This window comes from Betta splendens, chromosome 9 (assembly GCF_900634795.4).
Source record: "Betta splendens chromosome 9, fBetSpl5.4, whole genome shotgun sequence".
Taxonomy (NCBI): Eukaryota; Metazoa; Chordata; class Actinopteri; order Anabantiformes; family Osphronemidae; genus Betta; species Betta splendens.
Genome location: NC_040889.2, coordinates 5,363,493 through 5,390,635, shown reverse-complemented (window position 1 = coordinate 5,390,635; position 27,143 = coordinate 5,363,493). Strand labels below are relative to the sequence as shown.

The 27,143-nt window shown below is 45.7% G+C and overlaps 1 protein-coding gene across 2 annotated transcripts; it reads right to left on the bottom strand.

Moving 5' to 3' along the window:
- Window positions 1-496: 496 nt before the first annotated feature.
- Window positions 497-26,811, bottom strand: cerk (ceramide kinase). 2 transcript variants are annotated; one of them, XM_029163610.3, is made up of 13 exons: window positions 26,534-26,810; window positions 18,694-18,828; window positions 17,221-17,343; window positions 15,601-15,726; window positions 14,990-15,056; window positions 13,080-13,225; window positions 10,505-10,579; window positions 10,258-10,410; window positions 9,023-9,128; window positions 8,593-8,672; window positions 6,249-6,454; window positions 3,828-4,042; window positions 497-2,336 (listed from the first exon to the last, which is right to left on the bottom strand). In XM_029163610.3, the coding sequence occupies exons 1-13, from the start codon at window positions 26,679-26,681 to the stop codon at window positions 2,216-2,218; spliced, it is 1,701 nt and encodes a 566-aa protein (XP_029019443.1). In that variant the 5' UTR covers window positions 26,682-26,810; the 3' UTR covers window positions 497-2,215. The 2 variants fall into 2 exon arrangements, with proteins under 2 accessions (XP_029019443.1, XP_055367830.1); XM_055511855.1 differs by lacking the exon at window positions 18,694-18,828 and having other exon boundaries at window positions 26,534-26,811.
- Between the last annotated feature and the right edge of the window lie 332 nt (window positions 26,812-27,143).

The following is a 27,143-nucleotide window of genomic DNA, read 5'->3' as shown; positions in this document are numbered from 1 at the left end:
GCACGGTCCGGCTGCTCTGCTGCCTTCATGCCGTCAAGAGGTGAACAATTTACAACACGCCTTCCTGACAGCTCTGCATTGGACCATTCCGGCCCCGCATCCGATTCGCCCGGCTCCACCGCGCAACGCGTCTGCGCTTCGGAATTAAAATGATTAGTTACCGCTCTCTGATTTCCATACTCGTTTTGCTCCCTGACACTTCGCATTTGCCTCCTGGTATCAAAAAAGAAACAAGATCCAGTCTGTGAGCAGAATGAGCTCAGCTTGAAATACCACTCCATCTCAGCAGAGACCTTTGATGTCTGATGTTCTTTAATGAAACATCTCGCTCACATCAGAGCGCCCTATTAAATTCCACTCATACAGGGAGACAGAGGGAGAGAAAGGGTGAGATGGAGAAAGCCGGCGCAGGGGAGAGCTGACCTTTGTGTGCATGCGTGGGAGTGTGTGTGTGTGTGTGTGTGTGTGTGTGTGTGTGAGTGAGAGAGACAAGAAAGCAGTGAAACCAGAACTTTATTAAGAATGTTCATCAAATAGATCGTATATCTACTCATATCACAGTTTGACGGGTTTACTCCAACACAAATGACACAAAATAGGAGGAAGGAAATAAACAATGTATGTGATGCCAAGTTATCCACATTTGGTCGACTTTCCCTGAAGCAGTGTTTTCTAGCCTTTTGCAGCATTTATGATATGAGCCAACTATTACTAAACTGCTAAAATGATCCTCACATCCACCGATTCCACATCCGAGTGTGTGCGGACTCGAAAGCTGACTTCACACTGTCAATTGCAGAACATCACACATCGTGAGGTGACGGAAATGAGCGGTGAAGGTGAAACGCTATCGGAATCCGGAGTCGGCATTAAGGAAGCGGATGAGGATTCAAAGAGAGGAGGTGGCTTTGATGGAGTTACAAGTCAGGGAGGGAGTGTGTGACAGTGATACACACAACAGACAGGCAGTGTGTGTGTGTGTGTGTGCGTGCTCCTCCATAAGTGTTTGACATAGTGCTGGCTGCAGTTGGAGAGCATCTGCACAATAGTGGTCCTGAGACCAATTGTGATGTAGCAAACTCATCAGATTGGCGCACAAACACAGACACGCACACACCTGGACGCTGCACGCCTCTGCAGAGACTGTGAAAGCTCACCCTAATGCCGTATTATGTAGTGTACGCAGCGTAACGCAGCGGCAGCAGAAATCAAAGCTGCCGCCTCGCGCCTCCGCTGACCTTTCTCCGGCAGCATCAGGACCAGCCTGACCCACTCCAAGAAGCTAAACGGGGCTAATTTGGGAAGCAGGCAACATATTATCTCTTATAATAACAATGCATAATTCCCGGCTAATCCCAGGTGAGGGCTGAACTGTCTGTAGTCTTCTGGCTGGAGAGGAGCCGAGCTCAGAGCCACAGGTGCAGCGCAGCAGTGCTGAGACACAGCAAATCACTTAGCAACCACTTTGCCTTATTACGCACAAGCCACCAGGGTCCTGTTAGTGTATTAGCAGGGTATTCCACTCTTTTCATTAGTGCCCCTGGCTGGTATCTGCTTTCACCTGGGTCACAGATAATATGATTTTTTTTGCCCAAAAAGGAAGATCAGATTGCATGGGAGGCTTTATTTTGGGAGCAGAGCTGACATTTCTTTGAGTCTGGCTCCTCTTCATCCTCGCTATGAAGCTTTATCTTCCTCGGCTGTCTCCCCTTCGCCGTTCAGGGAGGAATCCTATTTGAGTTCTCCTTCGTGGCAGCGAGCAGACCTGCTGCTGGATGCTGCAGCCGAGTCCGGCTCGGTGCAGTTCAGCCCCGTTTCATCTGGCTGCGTGAATACCTGGGCGGCTTAAAATCCTCCGAGCCCTAACTTCATTTCCCAAAAACACACACAAACACACACACCCAAGAAATCAGTGTATAGGACCAGCAGCTGTAGGAGCTCAGCTCACTTCGTAGAGCTGAGACAGTTTTGCACCTTAACGGCCTCGGTGTCTGAAGAGATAAGTGTTCAGTCACCAGATGTAGCATCCCCACAAGTCTCCATCCATTTCTTCTTTATGGCTGGTGGCGGCAGGTTGGCTCCACCACTCCTTGTGCATAGCAAACATCTGTGCCACACACTCCAGATACCGTCACCTGAGACTGTTGTGATTAAAAGCCTCGCCAAATGCATCCTGCTTGTTTTGCCTTGCGGCAGCTCTTGTCCTGTCCCGCTCTCAGGCCGCTGGCTGCTGCGTGCCTGGCTCAAGGGCCCACGGGCTGCTGGGGTCTTCAAACGTGAAGCGCTGCGGCTCCTCGATGCCACGAGCAAACAGCCGGATCAGCCGGCTCTGGACGCTGCGGGGGGGGGGGGGGGGGGGGTGCACAGACACACAAAACACACGTTTAGCCCCAATAAGAAAGCATCAGCGATGACTGACCTCGGTTCAACGTCTCTAAAATAATGATCATAAATGATAAAGACCATTGATAATATACTGATGCATATGGTACAAGCTAAAAGTAGTGAGTGAGTTCAGAGGAACACCTGTTGTTTACTTGCAGGCTCAGGTAGCAGTTAAATATAATAAAATACATCGGTAAGTTCTCATTTTCAACCCAGTGTGAAGGGCCCTATTTCCACATGCAATACATGTAATAAGTTTGGTCCAATCACTGTGGACGCTCGACTCTCACTCTGCTCGCGTTCCTTCTCTCCCGTTCTACCTGGGCTATTACCGTTAATTATCCGAGCAGCGCTGTGGCCGGCGCGCTCCAAGAACGATTAGCGGCGAGGGGAAGAGGCAATAAAAGCGCAGACTTCTGCTTTAATTAAAGGGGAGTAGCCTTTTAACACGGGGAGGGCCGTTAAATTAGCAGCATTACAGCGCCATGCATCATTGGCAAAGTACAATGGAGCATGAAATAAATGATGCGTCAAGCCGCGCCGCGCCGTACAGAGATCTGATGGTGGGGGGAGGCTCAGTGTGGACAGGGCCGGGGTAATGGCGTAACGGGGTGGAGGGGGGGGGGCTGCAGAGGTGCTGAGATTGTCCAGCGGGGAGCAGTGAAAGCGTCTCCTGATCAGACTCCAGCAGCACTAACAGCTCTGTCTAGCCAGGCTCTGCCTCCGCGCGGACCGCTGCTCTATGTTCTGCTTTTATCACCGACTTCACTGGTTGTGAAGCCTCGAGTTCCTGCTGAAAACCCTGCAGTCACATGGAGGTTAGTGAAGCCTGGGCCACAGAACAGGAGGAATTCCTGCGCCTCATAACAGTTTTAGGTCCGTTTAGTCAATTCAAGTCTTTGTTGTGGCAGTGATGCAGTAGAAATGAGCTCTGCCTGTATTCTAATATTTCTTCCCTCGTGGATTATGACTTCTCTAACACGTGAAGTGATTCAGAGCCGTTCGCCGGCCTCCTACTGGAGCCCGTCTGTCTTCATCCACACCGAAACTGAACTTTTCGTCGTGTGCTTCATAAAATGGGAAAATGATTGAACTGTGGCCGTCTTCAGCGCAGCAAAATGATTGTTTCAGTTTCAGCCGGTTAAAAAGCCATAAACACGGGCAAACATTTATCACTAAACTTTGGTTCTTTTTTTGTAGCACAGGCTGCACAGTTCCTGGGTTTGTGTCGTTTTCTGCTGAGTGACCCGGTGGCGGCGTACCTGACCCGGTGGCGGCCTACCTGACCCGGTGGCGGCGTACCTGACCCGGTGGCGGCCTACCTGACCCGGTGGCAGCGTACCTGACCCGGTGGCGGCCTACCTGACCCGGTGGCAGCGTACCTGACCCGGTGGCGGCGTACCTGACCCGGTGGCGGCGTACCTGACCCGGTGGCGGCGTACCTGACTTGGATGGCGGCGTGAGGCAGGATCTCCCCGTCGCAGTTCCAGCTGCTGTGGGCGGCGCCGTAGCCGCAGGTGGTCTGGGCCGAGCACATGGTCCCGAACCGCGTCTTCTTGGGCGCCTCGCTCAGGTCTTCCAGGGAGACGGGCTCCTGGTGCCGCGGCTGGAAGCGGAAGCCCCTCACCCGGTGGACCTCCACGAATGCGTGGTCGAACTGGGGGAGGGAGGCGGAGGTGGGTGAGCGAGCGAGGAGGGGAGGAGGTGAACAGATGGGTTTCAAGTTCCCTCAAATTCTGCATGTGTTTCCTTCCATTTGCATCGTCACTGTCGCGATCAAGGTCACCAGCTGGTAACGGCACACTGTTTAATGCATAATCTCCTATTTTATCCACAAATTATCACCACAAACAGCAGCGAAATGTTCCTATCGGAATTAACTCTGTTGTTTTTTCTATATAGCGCCCTGCTGACTTTATAATGAACAGTGAAACTACATAAAGTAGAAAACAGCAAACCGTAGATCAAACACAAACAGGCCGACGGGAGAGACAAGGTCAGATAAAGTGGAGGTGTGTAAAAACTATGTAAACACCAAAGGCGTGCGGAGGAGAGGAAGAAACGGAGAGATGAAAGGAGACGATTTCGTCACAACTCCCTTTCATGTGGCTCGGTGCGGCAGGAGGGTCCGGCCGTGTCCGGCGCTATTGTCTGCAGCTTCACGGGGGGCTGCTTCGCCTCCCCTCTTCTCCCCCCGCCTCCCCTCTCCCATCCGTGCCCTCTGTCGTCCCCCAAAAAGCAGAGTGACAGCCATTTATTTCACATCAGAGCCGCTTTATGACTGCCGCCGTTTTGCATTCATGCCGGACGCTCTGCCTAAAAGGCTTTCTGACAAGGCCATGAATACGCTTAGTGGCTTCTCACTCCTTGTTTCTGTCTGCTTGGCTGGACAGTGATGCTGATATTAAGTGAACCCTGCTGCAGAGTCCCCCTTGCTCTGCTCGTACCACAACTTGTCTACCAACGTGTTGCAAGCTGAGCAGCCTGAAGCTAGAACGCACCACATACCGGGCTACTGCCAGCGTCGCATTAGGGGCGCAGTTAGCGTGGCTGCTCTGACAACGCTGAGGAAAATATGGGCTTCTATCCGCTCCCACTGCAGACGTACGTCTTCAAGCCACACTTCTTGGAGCTGTGTGCGAAGTTAGTCAGAATGATGCTGATACGCAGCAATAATCATTACTGTGTTTGCATAGTTGGAGCCAAAGCCACACAGCAGAAACCAGTAGAATAAAGTCCAACAGTAGTAAAGGATGCGTTTGCTAGTGGAAGTACGGAACGGCTGATGGACTGTGGCTACCCATGGATCCCAGATTCCAGGGTTCCAACTGTGTCTTAGATAGATACAGTAACTGCTTTCCCACCACTCTCAATATTGGATTTGAGGATGTTGAGAAAATCCTCTGTAATAAAATCATTTTTAAGGACTCTCTGCAGCAGCACCACCAGGGAACGGGTACTATAGCTTAATCACTCCTATGTATATTGGTAATTTCATTCAGTCATGTGGATGGCACCACATTTCACCGCGACTGGAGCAATCTGGGGACATGTTTAATGTCACACAGAGTAGCAAAATCTTCCCTCTGGCGGCTGAGGATCAGCGTAATAACTTTCTCTTGGCTTTGCCTCGGCAGCTGCAGAATCCTACACGTTCGAAGCTGTGATTGCATAATAGCCCAGTCTATTCAGACATCATTACAAAGAAGACGCATAGACGTCAAAATATTGATCTGGGAGAGTAAAACACGGCTCGGGATGCTTGCGCTCGCTCAAAACACACTCCGCAATTTCACACTTCTACCAGGGCGGCAGCTGTAGATGGAATTGCATTTGAGATGCTTCTAAATGGGATAAACGTCCCGAGGTTCTTCCTGAGGTAATAATTACAAATCACCAGACTTCTCCTGGCAATGCTCGTGTTATCCTGCGAGGACATTAGCCTGGTATCAGCCTGTTCTCCCATACAGCGCATCCCTGATGCAGCGATTACCGCTGCCTCGCCGGACCGGGATGGAGGTTATTTATGATATGTGGGAAGGCACGGGGGCTAAAGCGTTTGAACTGAAGTGAACCACAGTTGAGAAATTAGACCGCGTCAGCAAACGGAGGTGCTAGCGCAGCAAGCGGACAAACTCCTGCCTTCTGCTCGCCCGTGTACACACTTCACACAATTCATCTGTCCACAGATTGGGGAAACTCCTGATGCTGAGCACTAAATTCTGCTGCAAAGTGACTGACAGCAAGCGTTGAAGTGAGGATCAATTTAGAGCTCCTAAAGCTGAATCCAAACCAAACCTGAAATGTTCCCTCTTTCCGATTCCACCGCTCATTTAGGCAGATGACGCCTGCTTCCGTCTCACCTGGTCTCCTTTGTTGGTGTGGCGAAGCAGGTGTCTGAAGAAGCCCAGGCGGGAACACTTCCTAACGAGGATGAGGTCGGCGGTGCCGTCGGCGAGGTGAGCGGAGGGCGACAGGCCTTTGGGACTGCGTGGGCATGCGCAGCTCATGCATGCTGCATTAATGGCGATGAACTTCCCACGGATCACGCTCCAACCACCGCTGCCGCCTGGAACACGGATGCATTGCGTTATATTCCTGCAACGGTTTCGAGTTTACTTACATATCTCCTCCATCTGGCACATTTAAAAGTAGGCCATAAGCTACAGTGCACATATTCTTTACGTGGAGCCTTAAGCTACTTACTCATATAAGTTAGATAAGAGATCGGCATAAGCTCCAAAATCCTGACTCCGGCTCTGGTTTGTGCTGATGCTAGACTGAAACAAATAATCTGTGCCCCATCAAAAATTTGGTTTTGAAATTACACTGTGCATTTTGCAAGCGCTTTATGGGTCCTTAGGTTGCGTTCCAAGCTCGTCACGCAGCGGCGGTGATGCTGATGAGGGGTCCATTAAGATCCAGATGTCTTGGCAGGGATCCTCCGCGCAGCTCTACTCTAATGATTGCGCCAAAATCGACATTTGATGCTAAACTAATGCACCAAAGTGTGATAACCTCTGCTTTAAAATGCAATTAGGCTTGTCCAAGGAACGGCTTACGCTTTTCAAACAGGAAGACATACTCTATAGAAAGCAGCTAGACTGGATTGAAATGAACTTCTCTCGTCATGATTAAATGCACTCGCTGCCCCCAGAATCTAAAATGACAGCTGCGATGGCTGCACTTCACAAATCCCAGCGCCGCTCCTCAGAGATTAGTTACTGTTTACAAGCGATGGCGCGTCGAAAGACACGGTGGCATCACCCACAGGACTGCGCAGGGTGACAGCCACCGGAGAAAGCCGCACAAAGTGATCACAGGCGTCCAAATTAGCGTCAGACTGTTTTACGAGCACCTCAGAGGGAGCGATTGTGTGATCTCGGGAAGCAAAACGATTCATTACCTTTCCCCTTCGTTCTGCAAAACAAACGTACAGAGGTGATAACGCGAGCCGCTGATAACAAGCCCGCTGAGGCTGCAAGAAAACAACAATATTCTAATTTAAAAGCAGTAATTAAAGCTAAATTTAATGGGGGGAAATCAAAAAACAACAGTAAAAAAACTGTGGACTGCAGGCTCTGCATTAGGAGACTGTTTCCAAATGAGTATTTGCTTTCGGAGGAGAGGCTGGCTCATTTGCAGAGAGAGGGAGTGCGTCGTGCCTCATTGATTCAGCAGTTGTTTGAGATTTCCCTCGCCAGTAAAGGAGGGAAAACAAAAATCACAGAACAAACGGTAGCACTGGCGTGAGGCAAACCCCCTGTCAGAGCCGCTGGGGCCAGACGTCGTCCTGATTAGTGGGAGTCTGTCACACATCGCACGCAAGCAGGTCACACCGGCTGTCACATGTACACACGCACTCCGTAGGATCCGCAAAGCCTCGAACTTAACATTGCGACACTAATTAGAAGGGGAAACACACACACACACACACACACACACACACACACACACACACACACACACACACACACACACACACACACACACACACACACACACACACACACACACACACACACACACACACAGGAAGCGGGTGTTTGTCTGGCTCCTGGGTCTGTGGGTCGAGAGGACGGCAGATAATGAAGGTGGTGTTGCGTGCGCCCGGGGACCAGGAGGTGACGTGTTCCCACTCGAGGCGGAGAGGGCGGACACACCGCGGCCCAGTTGGCAAACATGGAATCTCATCCATCAGCCGCAAAGGTGGATGCTGCAGATTTGGAAATCAATAGGCAAAAAAAGGCTCCGGCGGAGCGCGACGGGGGGGCGGGGCCACGCTGTGTCACTAAAAATCGGTTTATTTTCTCATCAATACCTCATCAAGAATCTCATCAGAAATGTCGCCATGCTGCGGGAGAGGAGCTAAAATGGAGATAAAGCGAAATATTAGAGGGCGAAGATGATGTTACGTACACTCAGTCCACCTCTGGTACTTAATCACCCCTGGTACCTAATCTACCCCGAAAGAGAGCGAAACATGCTAATCTCCTCTGATTTGTTTGTGCGCCGCTTCGTGGGATTGTTTCGTCTCCCTTTTGTTTTTCTTTCTGCCGAACCGCCGCGTTAGAAATGCTCATTTTTACACATCTAGAGAGGGGCTTCGGAATATTCAAACAAGAAGATAACGAAGTAGAGAGCTGAGAGATGGGCTTCGGCTCTCATGAATCTGATGCATTTCAAACGGGGAAGCCGTGCTCGTACCTTCATTGAACTTCTCCTTCTCCTCTGACATGTCCCACTCGCTGTCCTTTGATGAGGGCTTGTGCTGACACACATGGCACCTGGAACAGTGTGACTTCAGTAAACAGTCAGGTTTGCAGTGACACAGTTAATGCTTGTATACTGTATATACAATATATGAGGCTACACAGTCACTTTTTAGAGTAAGTTGCCAGATAGGATTTTTTTAACTGGCAACACCCAGCATCCTGAAAACCAAAGCACTGTTTTTGTTTTGGATAGAACTAAATCAGTCCTCAGTCCACAATAAATCAGATAAGCTTCCTGATAATGTAAACTATCCCATTTAAGCTCTGGCAGGTGCGGCGCCACTATTGAAGTACATCAGATAAGTTAGCAGATTGTTAAAGAGTGCTGGAAAGGAAATGGATGTCTGGGTGGCTTTATTTACCCAGATCGACACCGCAGCTTGTCCCTGGGGTTCCCTATGGTGTCCTCGGCGGGTAGGAAGGAGACAGAACCTTCATAGTAGTTGTGGCTCAGAAATGTCTTTACCCCTGCGACAAAAACACAGAGTGGGTCGAAGAAGGCGTCCGTGCAGTGGGTTTTATTTGCTGTGCTTAATTTTACTTTAATTATAGCTGACAAGACAATTAGGAGTAAGAGTGTGCTGCATAACCAACTGGACCTTTCTTTCTTTCTTTTAGAGGCTGCTGTAGGTTTGATTAGATCAAAAAAAAATACAGCAGCACAGTTTCAGAGTTGCATTATTTACTATAGGGCAGATGACACATTGTATTATAAACTTTTGTTGAGATGTTTTGCTGCAACACCATAGCAAAATGTTAGTGTGGTGTGAGTGTTTTAATCAGGAGGCGTTCAAGTTCACTGGGAATTTCTGGCTTCCAATCACAAGAACGGTTGGAAAACACCTCTAAATAAGTACTGCTATATACACGTTATATTATATATATATTTATTAGAGTACACAGCTAATGCTGGCATGCAAACAAAGCAAAGTGAGACGATAAACATGGTTAATGTCACCTTAGCAACGACATGTTTACATTAGCAATAAAGTCAAAGCACTGCTCACAGAATTGATAGCATGTGTACATAATCAGTCCTCTGTTCCATCTTTGCCAGCTGCTACATCTGCCTATACGTTCCTGTAGGATGAGACATTCAGGTGTAGACAATATGTGTAATCGTCTAATTGTTACTGCAGACAATATTATTCGTAAAGCACGAGCTCCACACACACACAAATTGATTTTCTTATGCAGGCTTTGACAAACGAGGCTCTAGCTTCTGGTTTTATTCCTCCTCTGTGTAATTTCCCCTAAACTGATAACTTCCACGACAGAGGGGATGCCTTTGTTCGAATTGTATAATAGGTGCGAGTATTTATGTGGAGAAGCGATCCTGGGGCCGTTAGTGAGACTGATGTGGAGCCCAATAGCGAGACACAGCAATGACAAGTGTTTGCGCTGAATCCATGAACCTGGGGCCGTGTGTTGGCTCTTTAATCCTCCAAATCCTGGACCCAGAGCCAGACCGGCGATAAACCCAATATTTAAATAACCTGTGTGAGGTCAGTAAGCCGCGTGTCCGGGGAGTCACGGGTTAAACACGCAGGCTTAGCTCCGAGACCCGCTCGGCTTTAGAAAATGATAGGCTTCATACCTGACAGGTCATATCTGGCAGGACCCAGCCATCGCTTCCTTTCGCTGTCTGTCAGTACATCCCCATAGAAACCGTAGCCAAGCAACGAGACGGAGTATCTGAGGAAGATGTCGCTGTGATGAACGGAGCACACGTCCATTGGCTGGGAGTCACCTGTTAACACACAGACACCGTGGCAGAAAAGGCAACGCGTGAACTTGAACCTCACCACACACACACTGTACAGCAAGAGAGGTTTGCTACTTACCAACAATAATGTGTAGAGCAGAAGTAACAGGGTCATTGGTTCCAATTGTGGCAAAGCAGATGCAGTCAGTGGATCCTGTGGGACACAGAGGGGAGAATTTAAAACTTTGCTGGACAGTTCAGGTTTGTAGGCGGTCCGTCTAGTTTCACTTGTCTTTCCCGTAAGTTAATTATAACACGTACAGTCATTATTCTGAGGGCTTGTTTGCCGGTATGGCTGGTTGACCCATCCCAGCACTGTTGCAAGGGTAGGTCAACAATAAGTCTGTCAGAGTCGTGATGTACACAGTAGCATTTATATTAGTTTGAGATCCTGATTATTCAGATGCAAGATAAATGAAATGAAACGCGTCAGGAAAGGTTGAAGCTCCAGAGTTACTCGTCTTTAAAAGCTCCAATCAGCTGAATGACTATCAGTTTCAGTGGGAGTTAAATTATTGGGCAGCTCTGAGCCGGGGGCTATCAACGGATCTCCTCAGCCAATAAGTGAAGGATAAGAGGCATCCTCCTCCTCGGAGAGGAACGCCGAATTTGACAGTAAATCTTTCAACTCCAGAGGTAATAAGGAGCCCCCTCTTTTTTCCCCGCACCACGTGCTGTAATTTCAGACCTATCTGCCCTACTTTGATCATCTTCAAGTGGCGAAATGAACACACCGCCACAGATAAAAGACAGAGTGGAGGAGGGAGGAGGGTGAAATCTAACTAGTGATGTTTTGAGCTGACTCACAGGAGCGTGACAGAGGAGATCGGGCCTGTCATTCAGCGGCGGCGGACACACAGATGAGTATGAAGATGAGCTCCTGCTCTCGCGTTCACCGCCTTTCTATGAATATCACTTATCTGGCCTTTGCCTCCTCTCCTCCGAGCCTCATAATCACATCCGAACACATTCCAATTGCTCCTGACAGCGCAGCGCTGCCTGCTATTTTGCCGAGTGTGAAAGTGGTGACATATGACAGTTGACTTTTCTGAAGCTACCCAGTAAAAGCCAGGCGACTTTGAATGAATTTAAGTGACACGCTGATATTCAATGATGCTTCGTTCTCAGATGCTCAGTGTTTTATTCCCCCCTAAGTCACTTAACTGCAGGGGCCTGTTGGCATATTCAGCATAAAGCATAAACTGTCACACGGCCTCCCCTTCAGCGGAAGCAGCTGCTGCTTTAATCTATCTGCAGAACTGTCTGACTAGAAGCTCAACCCGGCTGAGGCCATCTTTATCTCAGGCACAACAATGGAGGCTAGACGTTAGCGCCGTCTCCAGACGATTAAACCATTAGATAGATGTTGTGCCGGCTGCACTGCGACAGCAGGGGGACGTCAGGATCGCATCTCGAACCCTGACCTTAGAATGGGTGAAATCTGAATAATCCAATTTAAACGTGTTGTAGTAAACTGACGTTACGTCTGACACAGAGAATGTAAAAACGCTCTCGAACATGTTCAGGACTCATAATTTGAAACCTTCCACAAAGGCCTTTGACACTTGACTAAGACGTTTCCCCGACTTTGACAGTTTATGGCTGCACAGCAAAACGTGTCTGTAGTTAAATCTTGATGCCTGCTATTGTTGCCTTTTAACAAAACTGTGCGCGCCAAGGTGTTACAGACACTTGACATTATTACCACGACTTAACACAATGCACAGTCTTTGTTTTAATACATGAGTACATCTGCTGATACACTGAGAATGTGGGTAACAACCCATGCTTGTATTTGGGTCTGGCCTAGAATAAGGGGCTGGTGGTGCTTTAGACCATCAGCATATATTTCATTCCGTAACTGAGAGGTGCGATGAAAGTGTATTTAAGCTTTGTATTTTAAAGAAAGCAAGGACTTACTCATATATGATGCTTAAATGTCCTGACCTGTGTTTTCACAGTATAAACATTCCACGTTGCAACATGTCTAATGACAATTCTAATTGAGCTCGAATGATTTCCTGCATCAGCAGCTGATCTTTCAGCCCCTCTGCTATTGCCGCCACACTGAGCCCCACGCAGCCTCACACTGGTCTTCAATGCGCTGGATGTCAGTCCGTGTGAAAATTACTGTGATTTTAAAAATGTCACCCAGCACGTTTCCATTTACAGCACTTGGAATGATTGACCCTGTACAGGGCCTTGGTTGGACCGGGGAGACTCTCTTAAATGGGCTTTTGACAACTGGAAGAAGAAGAAAAAAAAGAGCTGGGGCGAACTCAATGCATTCGGCAGTGAGTTATGCGACATATGTAATTGGGGGGGAAACGACAGTAATGGTGAAAGTGGAAGAAGAATTTTTTCCCATTTGAGAAAAGTTAATGTCATGTTCTTAAGGTAAATTATAATGTGTCATACAAGCATTATGGTACATTCACGCCGCAAAGGCTGCTGTTAGAGAGAGGCTATGTCTAAATTTAACACTATGAAGAATTGTAAAAAATATATATCTTTAATTCGAGATGTCACTGTTATGTTTAGCCTTTTAACTGTGCAGTTTATGTGCAACCCATGATTTACAGTAGCATTTACAAATATGCAAAACACACATTCCAAACCCTGGCAATGTATTGAACATCATGACGAAAGCCCACCTGCGGGAATGATCCCTATGTGTAAAGAACACGGCACCAGCTGAGCGTCTGGTTGATTCTGGTCCACGCCGTGGTCACTTTGGGTCCTGGCGACCAAGCCGTGCAAGACCTCGCTGAACATGCCGTCTCCACCCACGCACACCACCCTGGACAGACGAGAGCCGCGTTAATCGCAATCACACAATGTTACAAATGCAAATCTCACGTCCAGATGCACACAATGACTTCAGTCCAAAGCACCGTACGTGTGTTTGCTGTAAAGCCCGGGGTCTCTGATGAATATAAGCTGCAGTACATAGCCAGAAGTCTTGAGCGTAACATAACTAGGCAGCAGATCTAGCTGTGAAAGCCTTCAATAAATAAAACTATCACGCTGTGCCACCCGGCATTACAGCTCTTTAGGTTCATCTCAAAAACCTTACAGAAATGGACATATAAATTATATGAACTGCAGAGTGGGAGCATAATGGACTCTAACCTCGCTCTGCTGTACCAAATATCTGATGAATAGGAGCTGGAGTCGATGGAGCACTGGGCATGAAAAACCTTTCAAGTTATTGATGCCCTTTATCCTGCACTAGGAGCTGCTTTTTACCCTCAAACACTGCCCCTCCTCGCAGAGCCGAGCTCCAGCGTCATGTACAATTTTTATTGAAAACATAAACATGACTTATGTCAAGGATTTGTAGATTTAGAACTGTTGTACGGCTTCTATTAGCGATTCTACAGAACAGAATCAGCTACAGTGCATGAGACAATGTGGGAATTCTGTTTCATCTGTCTGCAGATTTCAGTTTCATTACTTTTACATCTGTGCTGCTGCCTTTGATACAGTTTTACATTTGGTTTCAGCAGGACATCTTAAGCACTGGGGACACACACATTACATTTTCAGGTCATTGCTATCACTCAGAAGTCACTTTGTCACACATTGTGTTCATGTCGAACAAATAATTTACCCGTGACCTTTTTTTTTTTAAACATAAATGCCCCTGAATTTGCTGCATTGTTGAAATACATACATGTAAGCGAGAGAGATGGCGCATGCCTGCGTAGCATTATCATGGATGCATGGAGGTGATGATCTGGAGCTCTGGCAATGGGAGGGTGGGTAATCTGCATTGTGTGCAATGCAATGCAAGCAGCGTGGACACCGCTCCGTGCCTCCTCTGAGCAGGAAGTGATAGGGGATTACTTCATTCTGCAGCTATAAGCGCACGCACTGCTCCAGATTAGCACAAATGATCTAGAGAAGACGGCTGGCTCAGCCACCGTCGAGCTGGTCAAAGCGTTTGGGAACACCGTCCAAACAGCGCTGCCACTTTTGGCAGCTCTACAGCATATTGTTTGCTTGCACATTTCATAGTGGATTTAATGATAACAATGACTTGCTGAGTTCCGCAGAAAGAAGCTTGCGTGCAGAACTGGTACTGTAGGTTTTGAGCTGCCAGATAATATTAGTAAAGCCGTGCATTAATTCAAATCTGTCCTAAAATGATTTAGTTTTTTAATGTGTCTGTGCTGGAACTTTAACTCCTCTTTAATTTTAATTGTGTGCGTTTTAATTGTGTGCTCTACAGATTGTTTGGTTTAAAATATTCAGAAATCCCCATGCACACCAGAAAACTTATCCTTATCCTACATAGAATGTCACAGATAATTAGAGTGATGGGTTGATAAGTGTAAGAAACACAGGTGGCTTTGAGGTATTACACTCTGACACAACACAGATTACAGCGCAACAGGGCCTCGTGCAAACTTCTGGAATGCGCTACAGCGTTCGCAGCTCCGTGCAGAGTCTCTCGGTAGGTTTCATTACAGTACGAACAAACAAGAGTCAACATCGTGTCACAGTCGAGAAGCGAATGTTGAAAGCCTTGAAGCAGCAGGTAGCGCGCCTAAGTACTCACCCGTCATATTTATCTAAATTAGCCTCTGTCTTCAAGTGGTCCCTGGCATGATTGGCATACTCGGTCACTATGGAAACAAATCGAATGGCAAGTATTAGTACATGCTCGGTAAATGGGAATGCACAGGGTCTGTGGCTCGACTAGTACAACAGGGTGTTATTATGGTGCGTTTTAAAATACAAGACAGGGGGAGCTAAGGCACTTTTAGAACCTGTCATAAGGCTCAATGCTCAGAAAAAGCAGAGTCACAGTGAGATAAAGGAATCCAATTCAGCTCTTGTATATGAGCTTCCAAAATGAGCTCTGGGCCCACATAAACAATACTTCAACAGTAAATTGTATTGAATAGTGCTCACTCTGATGGACCATCAATACCCCAGACTATGTGTAGCTGGAGCAAACACTTATTGAATAATAGATGTGTTTGGATACCCAAGCTTATCAACTATCACAGCTTCCATTAAGGCTGTGCTGTGATTGATGGGGCTATAAGCCAAATCATACCCTCGCAAGCCTCTTCAGTCCCTGCAAGAGGCCACGGTGGCAGCAGAGATCTATATGGTAGCCGTCGAGGCTCATTTTTTATTTAAATGCTGAGGGACGTTACCCACCAATCACGTCAGCTGAGATGCCAGCGTGGCGAAACAGTGGAGCCACCTTCTGCTCGTAAATACGCTTGCCGCGCCGCTTCCCCCCGTAGGGATTGATGTAGACCAGAAGGCTCTTCGGTCGGTTGGCTGCAAAGTGAAGGAGGGCCATGAGATAGTCATTAAAAAGGTGCAGTGTTTACCTACTTTCAACAAATGCGTAAGTGACAGTTTGACTGAGCGCTTTGAGAAAAGGTCTCTGGTTAATGAAAACTTCATCAAACTGGCTGGTCCCCAAAACCGGCTGCTCAGAGAAATAAATGGTGCGACTACCCCGCTATGGGTGAAGCCTGGTGCAGAGTGGTTCAGAGATGCTGCATCATTCAGTGGTAAACATACAAAATGCTGCAATGGAGAATACTAAATGGCTTATTTATGTCTGCGGCTTTATGCGCCTCAGACAAAAAAATGACATACAGCAGCTAAGAATAGAAGAAAAGAATGGATTGGGAGAGTGTGTGCCATTGTTTGGCTATAAGACAAAAGCCCCATTACATTACATAAATGAATTGTCAATGGGTGATGTAAGGATGTGCTTTGGAGGAGGCTACGGAACAAACGATGATTTCATCTTTACAATGCATGTCGTTAATTTGGTGGAATTGATTCATCCTGTCGACTAAACTGGGGCCAAGTGGAGCTTTTCCAATGGGTCAAACCCATCTTATTCCCCACATTGGAACAGCATTCTCATAATAAAGCAGTGAGTTCATCCATAATTGGATAAAATGAGGTCTCACACACACAATGTTGACACCACTACTGTACCTATTGTTGGGTTTTACGCATAAAATGCTGCAAGGAGAAACTTCAATTCACAAAATTCTTGATTGCAACATTTATTTCGCCACAATAACCAACAATTTATCAATTCACAGCTGGTTGGTAATTGTGTGGAATACTTTAAATGGACAATGATAAACAGTTAATTCACTGTGTGATTAAAAGTAGAGGAGCTCATTAAGCTCAGTCTGCACGTCTGCCAACATATTCCTGCGTATAGAACAATGCAACTTTACTTTAACCTGACAGCTAGATAGGATTTGGTAATGGGCTATTATACATAATTAGCACAGAACATTTTGGGATCTGGTGATAGTTTCACTTTTTTACTTTACCTGTAAAATAACCTTTGCCAAGCCTTTAATAAAAGACTACTTTTAAATGCAGTTTTTTAGGGGGTAATGAAAATAGTTGCAATTAAATTCAAATACAGACTTAAGTACAGTGGTTTAGAATGCCTAGTCACAGTGGATCCTTCAGCAGGAAACCACATTTTCTCATGCTATTAAACACCCTGTCTTCTTATTAATTGCTTCTAAGCGTTTCTAAATTACTTTTAGACTGATCATGTAGTGCTTTGATCATTTTGCTTTCATTACTCGTTATTGTGAGCCTCCACCAACGCACTACAGCTACAGTACAGTAAATTGCATCTGGTGCGGTGTGGTTTGGCAGGTACAGCTACACGTGAAGCACATGCGATCTGATACGAAGCTCATGAATTTCACAAATTTCCTGAAGTTCTGGAAGTTAAATGACATCATCCCAGCTGTTCCCGAACGTCATTAAAACAATACGTACTGAGTGACGACAGCTGCTCGCTGAGCGCTTGGATCCACTGCTCACGGAGGCTGTGACTGGCACAGTGGAAGGTGATCTCACTACAGCGCCACTGGTGCTGCTGAGTCCTCCTCACAAAAAAAGCTGTGGGTAAAAAAAAAGACACTATGAAGTTAGGTTATAACAGACACACACCTCTGCTCTTAACTTGCCAACCAACGCTGTGTGGTTCCAGAACCAAGGGGTTCAAGGGTGGAAAAATCATGTCGCTGAATGAAAGGTGTTATGGTAATTCAAGAGAAGTCAGTCTGATTTTGGGAGATAAGACCAAATGTGCTGAATAAGCTTCTAATGGGGTTTTCCATTGAGTTTGCCCCCTGCATACTGTACTGTATGACACACTGCGACACGCCCGTCATGGTTTTACATTTGTTCACCCATTTGACTATTGTAGGTGTCATACAACTATATTTAGCACTTCCTGGTTTTGCACCAGCGCTCGAGAACAAACCCTGGTTTCACGCCTATCAGCCGGGACAATCAGACGTGTAGAATGAGGGCACGAGGGAAATGAAGGACTTACGGTAGGTAAAAGTGAGCGCTGCTGAGATTCAAATGAAGATTAAAAAAAAGCTGAGATGGAGACGCAAAATATCCTTCTAGGGACATTACTGAAATATTTACATTAAGGGCCAGAAATGCTCTCACTAAGCGCTTTGATGGCAGATTCACTCACTAAGCATTTCAAAAGGCAAATTGACTCACTAAGCATTTTTGTACCAGATGGAAAAGTTAACTTTTCAGGGCTGTTCTTCACTCCAAATCGTCCCCGTTGCCTCATACTTATAACAGGGTAATGGCACAGACATGCTCAGGGTGGGTGTAAAACGTCTTTTAATAACTTACATAATCAGGATGTAAGTGAGTACAGTAAGTGATGGGACGTGGCTTTGAAGGCAAGTTTCCACAGATTGCGGGAATGTGGTCGTTTCAGATTCTCCTACCTCCAGTTCCAGTAAAAACTCACATTAGCGAGGGGGATTTTTTTTCCCAGCGTTTCCTTGTGATAAATAATGTAAATCCGATCTTGCGCGATATAATCTAATAGCTCAAAATCAAGCATTAGCTCATAAGTCCCTGGCATGCTGCCACCTTACACCCAGCCAGCTAAGCGGTGAGTGACGCTGCTGTAAATGCATTACTTTCAGACTTTGGAACTTTCTCCTGTGTCAGATCAGGGGTGCTGTGGAACACGGACTTTTGGCACCCGTACCCAAAATCCAACTTATGTGATATTACACTGCTATAATACAATAAAGTAGCAGTGAAGAAGACAAGCTACAGGCTATGCTGCTGGACCTATTAAAAGGGGCGACTGCACAATTTGGCTGTGGTACAGCTGAAAACAACAGGCAAGAGTGAGAATGCTTAGATCTCTTAGTTTTCATATTTCCTATAATGACACGGCATGTCTCAGACAGGCAAAGCTCTTACCTGTAAATGCATAGGGAAGCAGCAGGACGTGCTTATTTGCTTTCTTCCGACTCCTGTTACTTCCCTGATCCTTTCCATCACCTTCCGTCTTGTGGACGGCCACAATTTCACACACCTGAACAGAATGACCGTGAGCTGCAGAGACAGAAATGAAAGTGCACGGGCTTAAAGTGCAGCATTCTCTCGCTGGCGCTGTTGGGCTGTAAACAAGCTGTCACATGTGCATGAACGCACATCACACGTACAGTGTGGCACAACGACAGTGCATCTGACTGACCCCCTCAGCTGCATCACACACACACACACACTCCAGTCTCTCCAGCAAATGTATTCAGCTGATATGGAGAAATGAATGGGAGGGAGGCATGACATATTAGTTTTCTCTTGGGAGTCTGAGGGAATAGGATTTCATTTCTTTCTCAAATAAAGATGATGCACCATGCAGGCATGAATAACTTTATGGCCATCGATATTCACATTCTGACAAATAGGAAGAAGACTTATGGCCATGTGGGTAATGGCTTTATTTTAGAAAAAACAAGAATGAGGAGTTTCTTTCCAACTATTTGAAAAATGGCACCTAGTGCTCTGCCAGAGTGATTGTTGGGGTTGAATTAAAAGCGTTTAATGGATTACAGAAACTGATTATGATTTATATATTCCATCAATTTTCTAAAGTGCTTCTCCCAGAGTGGATCCCAAAGGAACACTACCCCAAGATTGGTCAGGTCCATCATGTGGAACATTCATGTACAATTTTGTGTTTAGGTCTTTTCGAAATGTGACCCGTCGAAATGCCTCCTTTAAAAAAAAAAAAAAGTAATTGTAAAACTTGACAAATGACGTTCAGGTTTGTATAACTAGGTCACAGTGACTAACCGTGGATATTTACAATAACAATGCTAAGAGGATATCTAAGACAAACAGGCCTTTGTGACAGTATATTGTTTGAGCTGTTGATTTAAGCGCACCTTCGACTCATGTGCAAGAGACTGTGGAAGTCAAACCAGGAGGAAAGATGGTTGATAGTCAAATCTACTTTTACAGATGCTGTTAGAGTAACACTGGTAACTTTGACTTGTTGACAACATGGACACACTGCACTGAGCTCCGTGTCAGTGATGTCAAAGATCTGTACCACTCATGGACAGATAAGACAAAGCAGATTAAGAGTGATAAAATGTTCATATCAGCCTGCAACTACAGTCATAATGAGCCCAGATAATAACAATATGTGTTCGATCTTAGATGCATTGGCAGTTTGTTTCATATCCGTGTTGAAGCACTCAGCGGAATACATTACAATCTTATCTGGCATCTTGCACATTTACATGTTTGTTACGTTAAGCTTGCTGGCTTACAGTGAAATCCAAAAATATGAAAAATGTAATATGTTTCCTCTCTGTGTGGGTCTGATAGGGAAACCTACTTCTGTCAAAGACGGCTTTGAGGGCAACGCGTCTCCCTCTCCCAGTCTCGGTCAAGTCAAGCTGTTCCTCTGGACAAGTTGCTCCAGCTAACCCCAGCAACAAGCGAACACCAACGACCGCAGCCACTGTGTCGGGGACGGAGCGGGAAACAAAGGCCACACTCCCACACAGTAACTCTGCCACATAAACACACGCGAGCATGCAGTAAGCCTATCTCCACATACACAGAGAAGACATACCAGCACACAAACTCGGCGTTTTAGCTCAGTGCAGTCCCTAAGCTACATGCTAAGCCCTTGGCCATACAAGGCAGATCCTCTCTGCTCTGCTCTGACATACTTTTCTTTGTGCCTGAAAAGAATCTTAGCGCTGGCAGGCAGCCAGTGTGTGCTGCCTATTCACACCACAGGGCTCAGTGTGTGACTTCGCGCCAGAGAGGTCTGCTATCTGCAAAAAGTCAGCTTTTCAGGAACTGTGGGGGGGGGGGGGGGGGGGGGGGGCAGGTGGGGGGGGGGGGGGGCAGGATTATTTTCTTAAATCTGGAACTTGTTCATTACTTGATGGAAAGTATTCAGCAATCTTATAGAAGATTGGTGCCATTTAATGCTATCTTTAGTGTGTGTCTGCTTAGTCTACCATATATAATGCCAATGACTTATTATGTTAAATTAAGTCATAGTTCATTTAGTTTCGCTAAATTAATTTTGCTTTGTAAAAGGTAAAGGTTTTTATTATGAATACATAATTTGTGTCAGACCTGAACATCAATAATGCTCCAGTTGTGTCGTATTTTAAAAAGGAAGACATTTAACTTGACAATTAAGTGTCATAACATCTCCATCACTAGCGCATGCTAAACAAGACAAGTATTACCCAATGTGGGGGGAAACCTAGATACATAACAGAAAATTAAAAACAAATATAAATATTGGCATTTCAGCAATACTCAGGGGATTTAATTAGTGTGACCTAGAGCGTGACGCTTTGTGCAACTAGTGAGGCGGTTGCACAAACACAGAGCGCACTGTAAACTCCTGAGACTGTCAGGTGATATTAATATCATGTTTTTATAGAAAGCCATGGAGACATGAAAAGCAAAATAACTTTCTCAAACTTTGTCAGAAGCATGCTTTGTTTCTGTCCAGCACTTGCGTGCAACTCAGCTTCTGTTCCATGATGATGTTTTGGCACCATTGTGGACAATGTTAGGACAATCACATTAAATACTTCACAGAAAAACCTGGAAAAGAATATGTCCTGTAATAGATAGCTATAAATGCTAGTTTATAGTTTGTAAAGAGGACTAGTATTTATTATTTAACGCTTTATTGATGGAATACAATGATGTGAGGCCTTTAGGGATTGAGTACAAGGAATTGCTTTGTTTATGAAACCGTCATTTTTCCAGTCAGGCTTCTTACGAAAGAAGCCATGTTGAAAGAGACATCGCATGAAAGGAGGACAAGGAACAACACACCGCAAGTGATTCCCTGAGCCGGACAACTCTGGACCTTGGATTCCAACAATAGCAGCGTGCTGCTATTGTCATGACTGGGAATGTAATCCCTAACCCTGGCATTGTTGCCGCCTTTCTTCACTGAGCCAGAAAAATCCTCGCGTCCTCAGGGTGCAGGGTGCTACTGGTTTCCATTGTGACCACATGAGATGGATTAGCACCTGCGATGCAATGTGAACATTATTAAAGGGCCAGAACCAGCTGGCAGATTTCAAAGCAAGCTGTAAAGCTGTCAGGCATGTGCCTGTACACACACAATGATCATGTGACCCCTCTAAGCATGACTTTGTGACTGCGGGCTGGGAATCACTAACACTCCACTATCTGTCATCTCAGTTCAAACTGCGGCTTCATCATTGAGGCAAGACATGAAAGGGCCTTTCGACCACTACGTGCACTGCACGGACGACTGCAGTGTAGTAGTGGTCTGTTAACATGTCATGTCTGGACACAGGAGAGATGCACCGGCAAAAAGTTTAAAACCCCAATTACCTACTCAGCCAAAAATACAGCATAGAGCCCTGTTCTTGACAACTACAGTAAAAACCATCATGCATTTCAAGAGTGTGGCTCTGAGGAGTAGCTGCTACTGTGTGACAAACACACAGAAATTTACAAAAGCACCTGGGAACTTTTTGAGACACCACATCACATGTTCCACATCTAATACATCACTGATCCCTTCCCATCAATATTTTTGCCTAATCTTTGACTGCCATCACTTTGGCAACAAACGCAACCACTTTGTACTCATGCTTTTTTGAACCTGTTCATCCTGCTCGCCTGAAAATGAGCCACATCACACCTGACTGGATTCCACGGGAATGCTGGTTCCCAACATACTGTATGGCAGTGCCACGTTTACATCATCACACCCTGGAATTGCTACGTGGGTCTTGAAGCGTCAACAGCCCAAATGTAAAATAAGCCCATATGCACACTGGACAGTAAACAGACACTACATCCACTCACTATATAGCATGTTTTTTTGTTTTTCTCACACTTGTCCTCACCTTTCTTTAGTGCTCTGACAACAACAGGCTGTCATCGTTGCCACATTCCACTGTTCTCTGCACCCCTCCCTCCACAGTGCGTACAATAATCCCTGTTGCCAAGATGTGTTAGAGAACAGGTTGGGGCAAGCTTAAGGAAAACGCTCGTCTCTCTGAGGCCTTCCCACACTACTAATGTTTGGGTGTCACTTATGTTTACATATGGAATTACAAGTGTGGTACAAAGTGGGTGCAAGAAAGGAGATAATGTTCTGACTCGGTGTAAAACTAATGATAAAGTGTTTATGTTGTTGGATGTTGGTGGCAGCTTAATACCTTTTTTAAATAGTTAAAATTACTTAAGGTATGGTTCACAGCTAATATAAAACAACGTGCATGTCCTCTAAAGCTTTTCTTTTACACACAACCCAGACAACATGTCATCCTCATTGATTTACTGTGTACTGTAATTAGCTTTAGAGGTCCTACTCTTTGCTCCTATTGACCCAAGCCGGAAGTAATCAAATGCAATCAATATGATGAAAGGGGGTGTCAAATGGAGAAGAAAAATATCATGCAAGCGCGTTGTGCATGGTTTAGCCAGCGGACGTCATACTCTTCTCTCTGTCTCTCTACACTGCCAGCTGTCAATACAAAAAGGCAAAACGACAAAAAACAATTCAATAAGGAGGCCGTATTTGTGGCAGAATAAATCTGCAGAGTTTATCTGAGCTGCAGCTGCTGCTGCTGCTGCATTCTGGCGGTGTTTATTCCTCAGCATCTTCCCCGCTCCCTCTGCAGCAGTCTCTCAACATACAGTACAGACAGGACTGTGCATTGAGCGGCGCAGCCTCAGATTACAAAGCACAGATCTGCCTGGGTACACATGGCAGTGAGCTGTCAAACACGACGTGGATTGCTCCCAGGCACAACGGGTCTGTTGAGTCAAACAGAAGGAGAGGAGAGGACATCCAAGGTGGAAGGTATATTAGGGGAACAGTCACTAGGGGTGCAATGATTCTACTAGTTCGCTTCCTGTGCCAAAAGTACCAGACGGTGAAAGTCTACTTTAGATGAAAAGGACAAACTTTTTTGTAACAACTAAAATCCTGTAAAATTAGTAACATTTGGCTCAAGGTAAACTTCTGGTGTCTCTTCTAGGACCAACGTGAGGCGGATGAGGCAGAGAAGTACTGCAGATTGTAGAACTGGTAGAACTAGTGGATACCATGAAATTTCTCCTAAATATGCACAATGATTGCTTTGCTCATCCCTGAACTTCTGCTCTGGTGCCATCTTCAGTATATCAAATGCCCGTAAAACTAATGGCACCCTCATAAACCTCAGCCTCGACTGTACTATCAATTATTAATGCGATGACATGCAAATCCAAGATGGTTGCGTTGGCATTTATACTAGTTCAATGTTCGGTCTGATAGAGACCCACGCAGGCCTGTAGACATCTGCTGGCTGAGTATCACAGTATTTACATGTAGTGGACGCACGTACAGTATCACGTGGCCCTGTTTGGTTACTCAGCTTATATTTAAAATCTGTTATGCTAAGACGCCAGATCTCTAAAACTACCGCTATCTCTATAAATGAATCCCTCCCTTTAACACATCAGATTTGTTTCCAGCTCTGCCATATGGGAAGGCAAATATCTAAAAGCCCCCTGGCCAAGAGAGATGTGCAGACTTAGAGGGCCCGAGGAAGTACTACTCGCTAAGCATAGTGATTTGGGAGGGAAGGGGGAAACACTTGCACACGGGCGTATGCTATGATTTATTCAAGATTTGCCTTCAAGATGGGACCGTGCATCGTATCAGAAGAGTGACTCAGGCATTACGTGGACGCAGGACTTAATCTAGACTGGGAGGCCAATGCCATCTCACTGATTGGATTTTGTTTGTGTGACTGTGAGAGCAAGTCTTTGTGTATACACGCTTAGCATTCCTGGCTGGAACACCCAGTCTTGGTTTCTCCTCGGTAAGTCTGATTGACAGATGCTCTGATTCCACCAAATCCACTTAAATGTCAAACAGCAACATCCACTAATGTTGTCTAAACTGAGACATCAAGGCCAGCGTGATGGTTACTGCTCATAACTATTCCCCCATGGCATTTATAGCACTTGAATGTCAGTTTGTGCATGATTTTCTGCACTTTCTATTTAGCCTGTGCTGCAGCGGATACATCAGTTCTTCTTAATGTCTGCATTTCTTTTTTGTGACACGCATTACGTTTTTCTTAATACTCCAGCTTGTTTAGTTACAGCTTTTATTCAAATTTGGGGAAAATGAATTGAAGAATAAAACAAAGTCTAAGAAAAACAACCCGCCGTGCGCCTGGCTTATTTACTAATTTGCAGCGTTTCTGCTGCGCTGCACAACCTGTTACCGCGCAGGTACAGAGTTGGTGCCTTAACAGCAGAAATATTTCAAGGACACTTCACCAATTAGTGTCAGACAGCTGTGAAATGTTACCACTTCAAACCTGAGGTAAACGCACAAAGAGGCGAGAGAGCGGGGTGGAATGTGTGTGCGGCCTATTATGCAAGTCACCGTCAATATGTAAAACAACACCTCTGTCTTGTTAACCAGGCTGCACACTGACTCCAAACCTAGCCAGTGTTAGCAGTGTTTAATTGATATTTATTACAGGCAAAGAATTGTTTGATTTCTACGTGTAGGGCAAACTGACACGCCCCGCTCACTGGAGGGGGTGTGTGTTCAGATACCAATGTAGAACATTGACTCAATAAATGCAAGTCTTTATGGCAGTATATTATAGGGCGCTTGATACTACTTTGAGGAAGGTCAATGGCCGGGTTTAAACTGGAGTGTGCGGTGCCAGCGCTAATCACTCCACTCGATATGCTACAGTAATTGCAGAGCAGGGATCTCATCTAAATGAACAAACATTAGCCCCCGGGAGGTTCAACAAGGCATCTGGATTCAGAGAAAGCGGTCAGATGATGAACATGGACTTAAGATACAGAGCTTTTATACAGAACTCAGGGTTCAGGACCTTTTGGCAGCGCTAACACTGCCATGCTGGTATTTTACAAGTCCCTCCTTTGACTCTGATTTACTGTACACACAGTCTTGTGTCACTGCTTTGTTAGAGGTTTGCTGCTTCTCACTAAAAACAGGCGCGGATTTCGCCTTAACTAGTGCATTAACTAGATAAACATTTGTCATGTTGCTATTTTCTAAGTAAACAGAGTCACAAGCTGGACTGTGACTGCCAACAATAACGGTTTTAAATGTTTAAATAATTAGCAGTAGCAGAAAGTTGTCTCGGAAAAGCTAAGAGAGACTTTGTTTGTATTTTAGGCAGACCACATTTTTTGTTTATAAAGTAGTTTATAAACCGCCACTGTTCAATCAACGTCTGGTGACTGTAACTGTAAGCTAGCTAGTAAATTTAACGAGCTAATGCATATTTGTAAGCTAGCTTTGTAAGTTGCATTTATACAGTCGGCATGTGTTGACCAATACAGTAACACATTAGTATAATTTAGTAGCACTTGGTGTTATACAGTAAGTACAGTAGCATAAACTGTGTAGTTCGTGTAAAGAGCAGTTAAAACTGGGAGAGTTCCATGAATGAGTTGTTCAGTTTATTATCTTGAACTTCTCCTTGTTGTTGTTAAAAAAACAAACAAACCTAGTTTCCAGTTGTATGTGTTGCCTTTAAAAGCCCACCCGTAGTTCACATAAGTAAGATAAAGGCAAGTCAGTAACCGAGGAGAAACAAGCGTACGTGAAACTGAACAAACGTTCTTTCGTTTCAGTTCTGTTTGTTTTAACAGTAAGTGACCTTTTCCGCTATTAGCATTAAGTGACATTTCACGAGTGTTTAACGATGCTATCAAGCTACTCTCACGTCAGACTCACCTGTTTCAGGTGCGCTCTTGATGTCAGAGCCTCGTTTTCCGCCCTTGTCGAGTTCCCTCCACGCTAAAACGCCGCGACTCAGCACAAGTTCTACTTGTCTGTTCTTGTGAAAAAACTCCGACGAGAACAGTCTAGGCTGCTTTTCCATAGTCTCCCACGGAGGTGCCACTAGAATCGACGTCGTCCCGGTGAGCGACTCAACTTTGTTCTGGGCCACATCGCAAAGCGCGTGCGAGCGTTCGTGAGACCGGTTGGTCTGAACTGTCAAGAGGAGAGTTGCGACAAAGATCGTCTATTAACAGAGGATATGCTCAACCGTTTAGAAAATTTATTTTCGCATTCAATATTTGCATATTTATCGGATTAAATAATTGTACATGTTCGTACAAAATACTTCAGTTTTTAATGTATTTTATTTACTTGCGTTCACTTTAAAAGAGCAGCTCACATCGTCATAACGTTAGCGATAGGGAAGAATAATCACAGAGTAAAACCTCTCCTTTTTTAATCTTCGCGTCTCCTTCAGGTCTGTAAAACGCTGCATCAGCACGTTGCGTAAACAGAAAAGCTCTTTAATAGCTCAAGGTGCCTCAAGGTGCGGGTCCAGGCC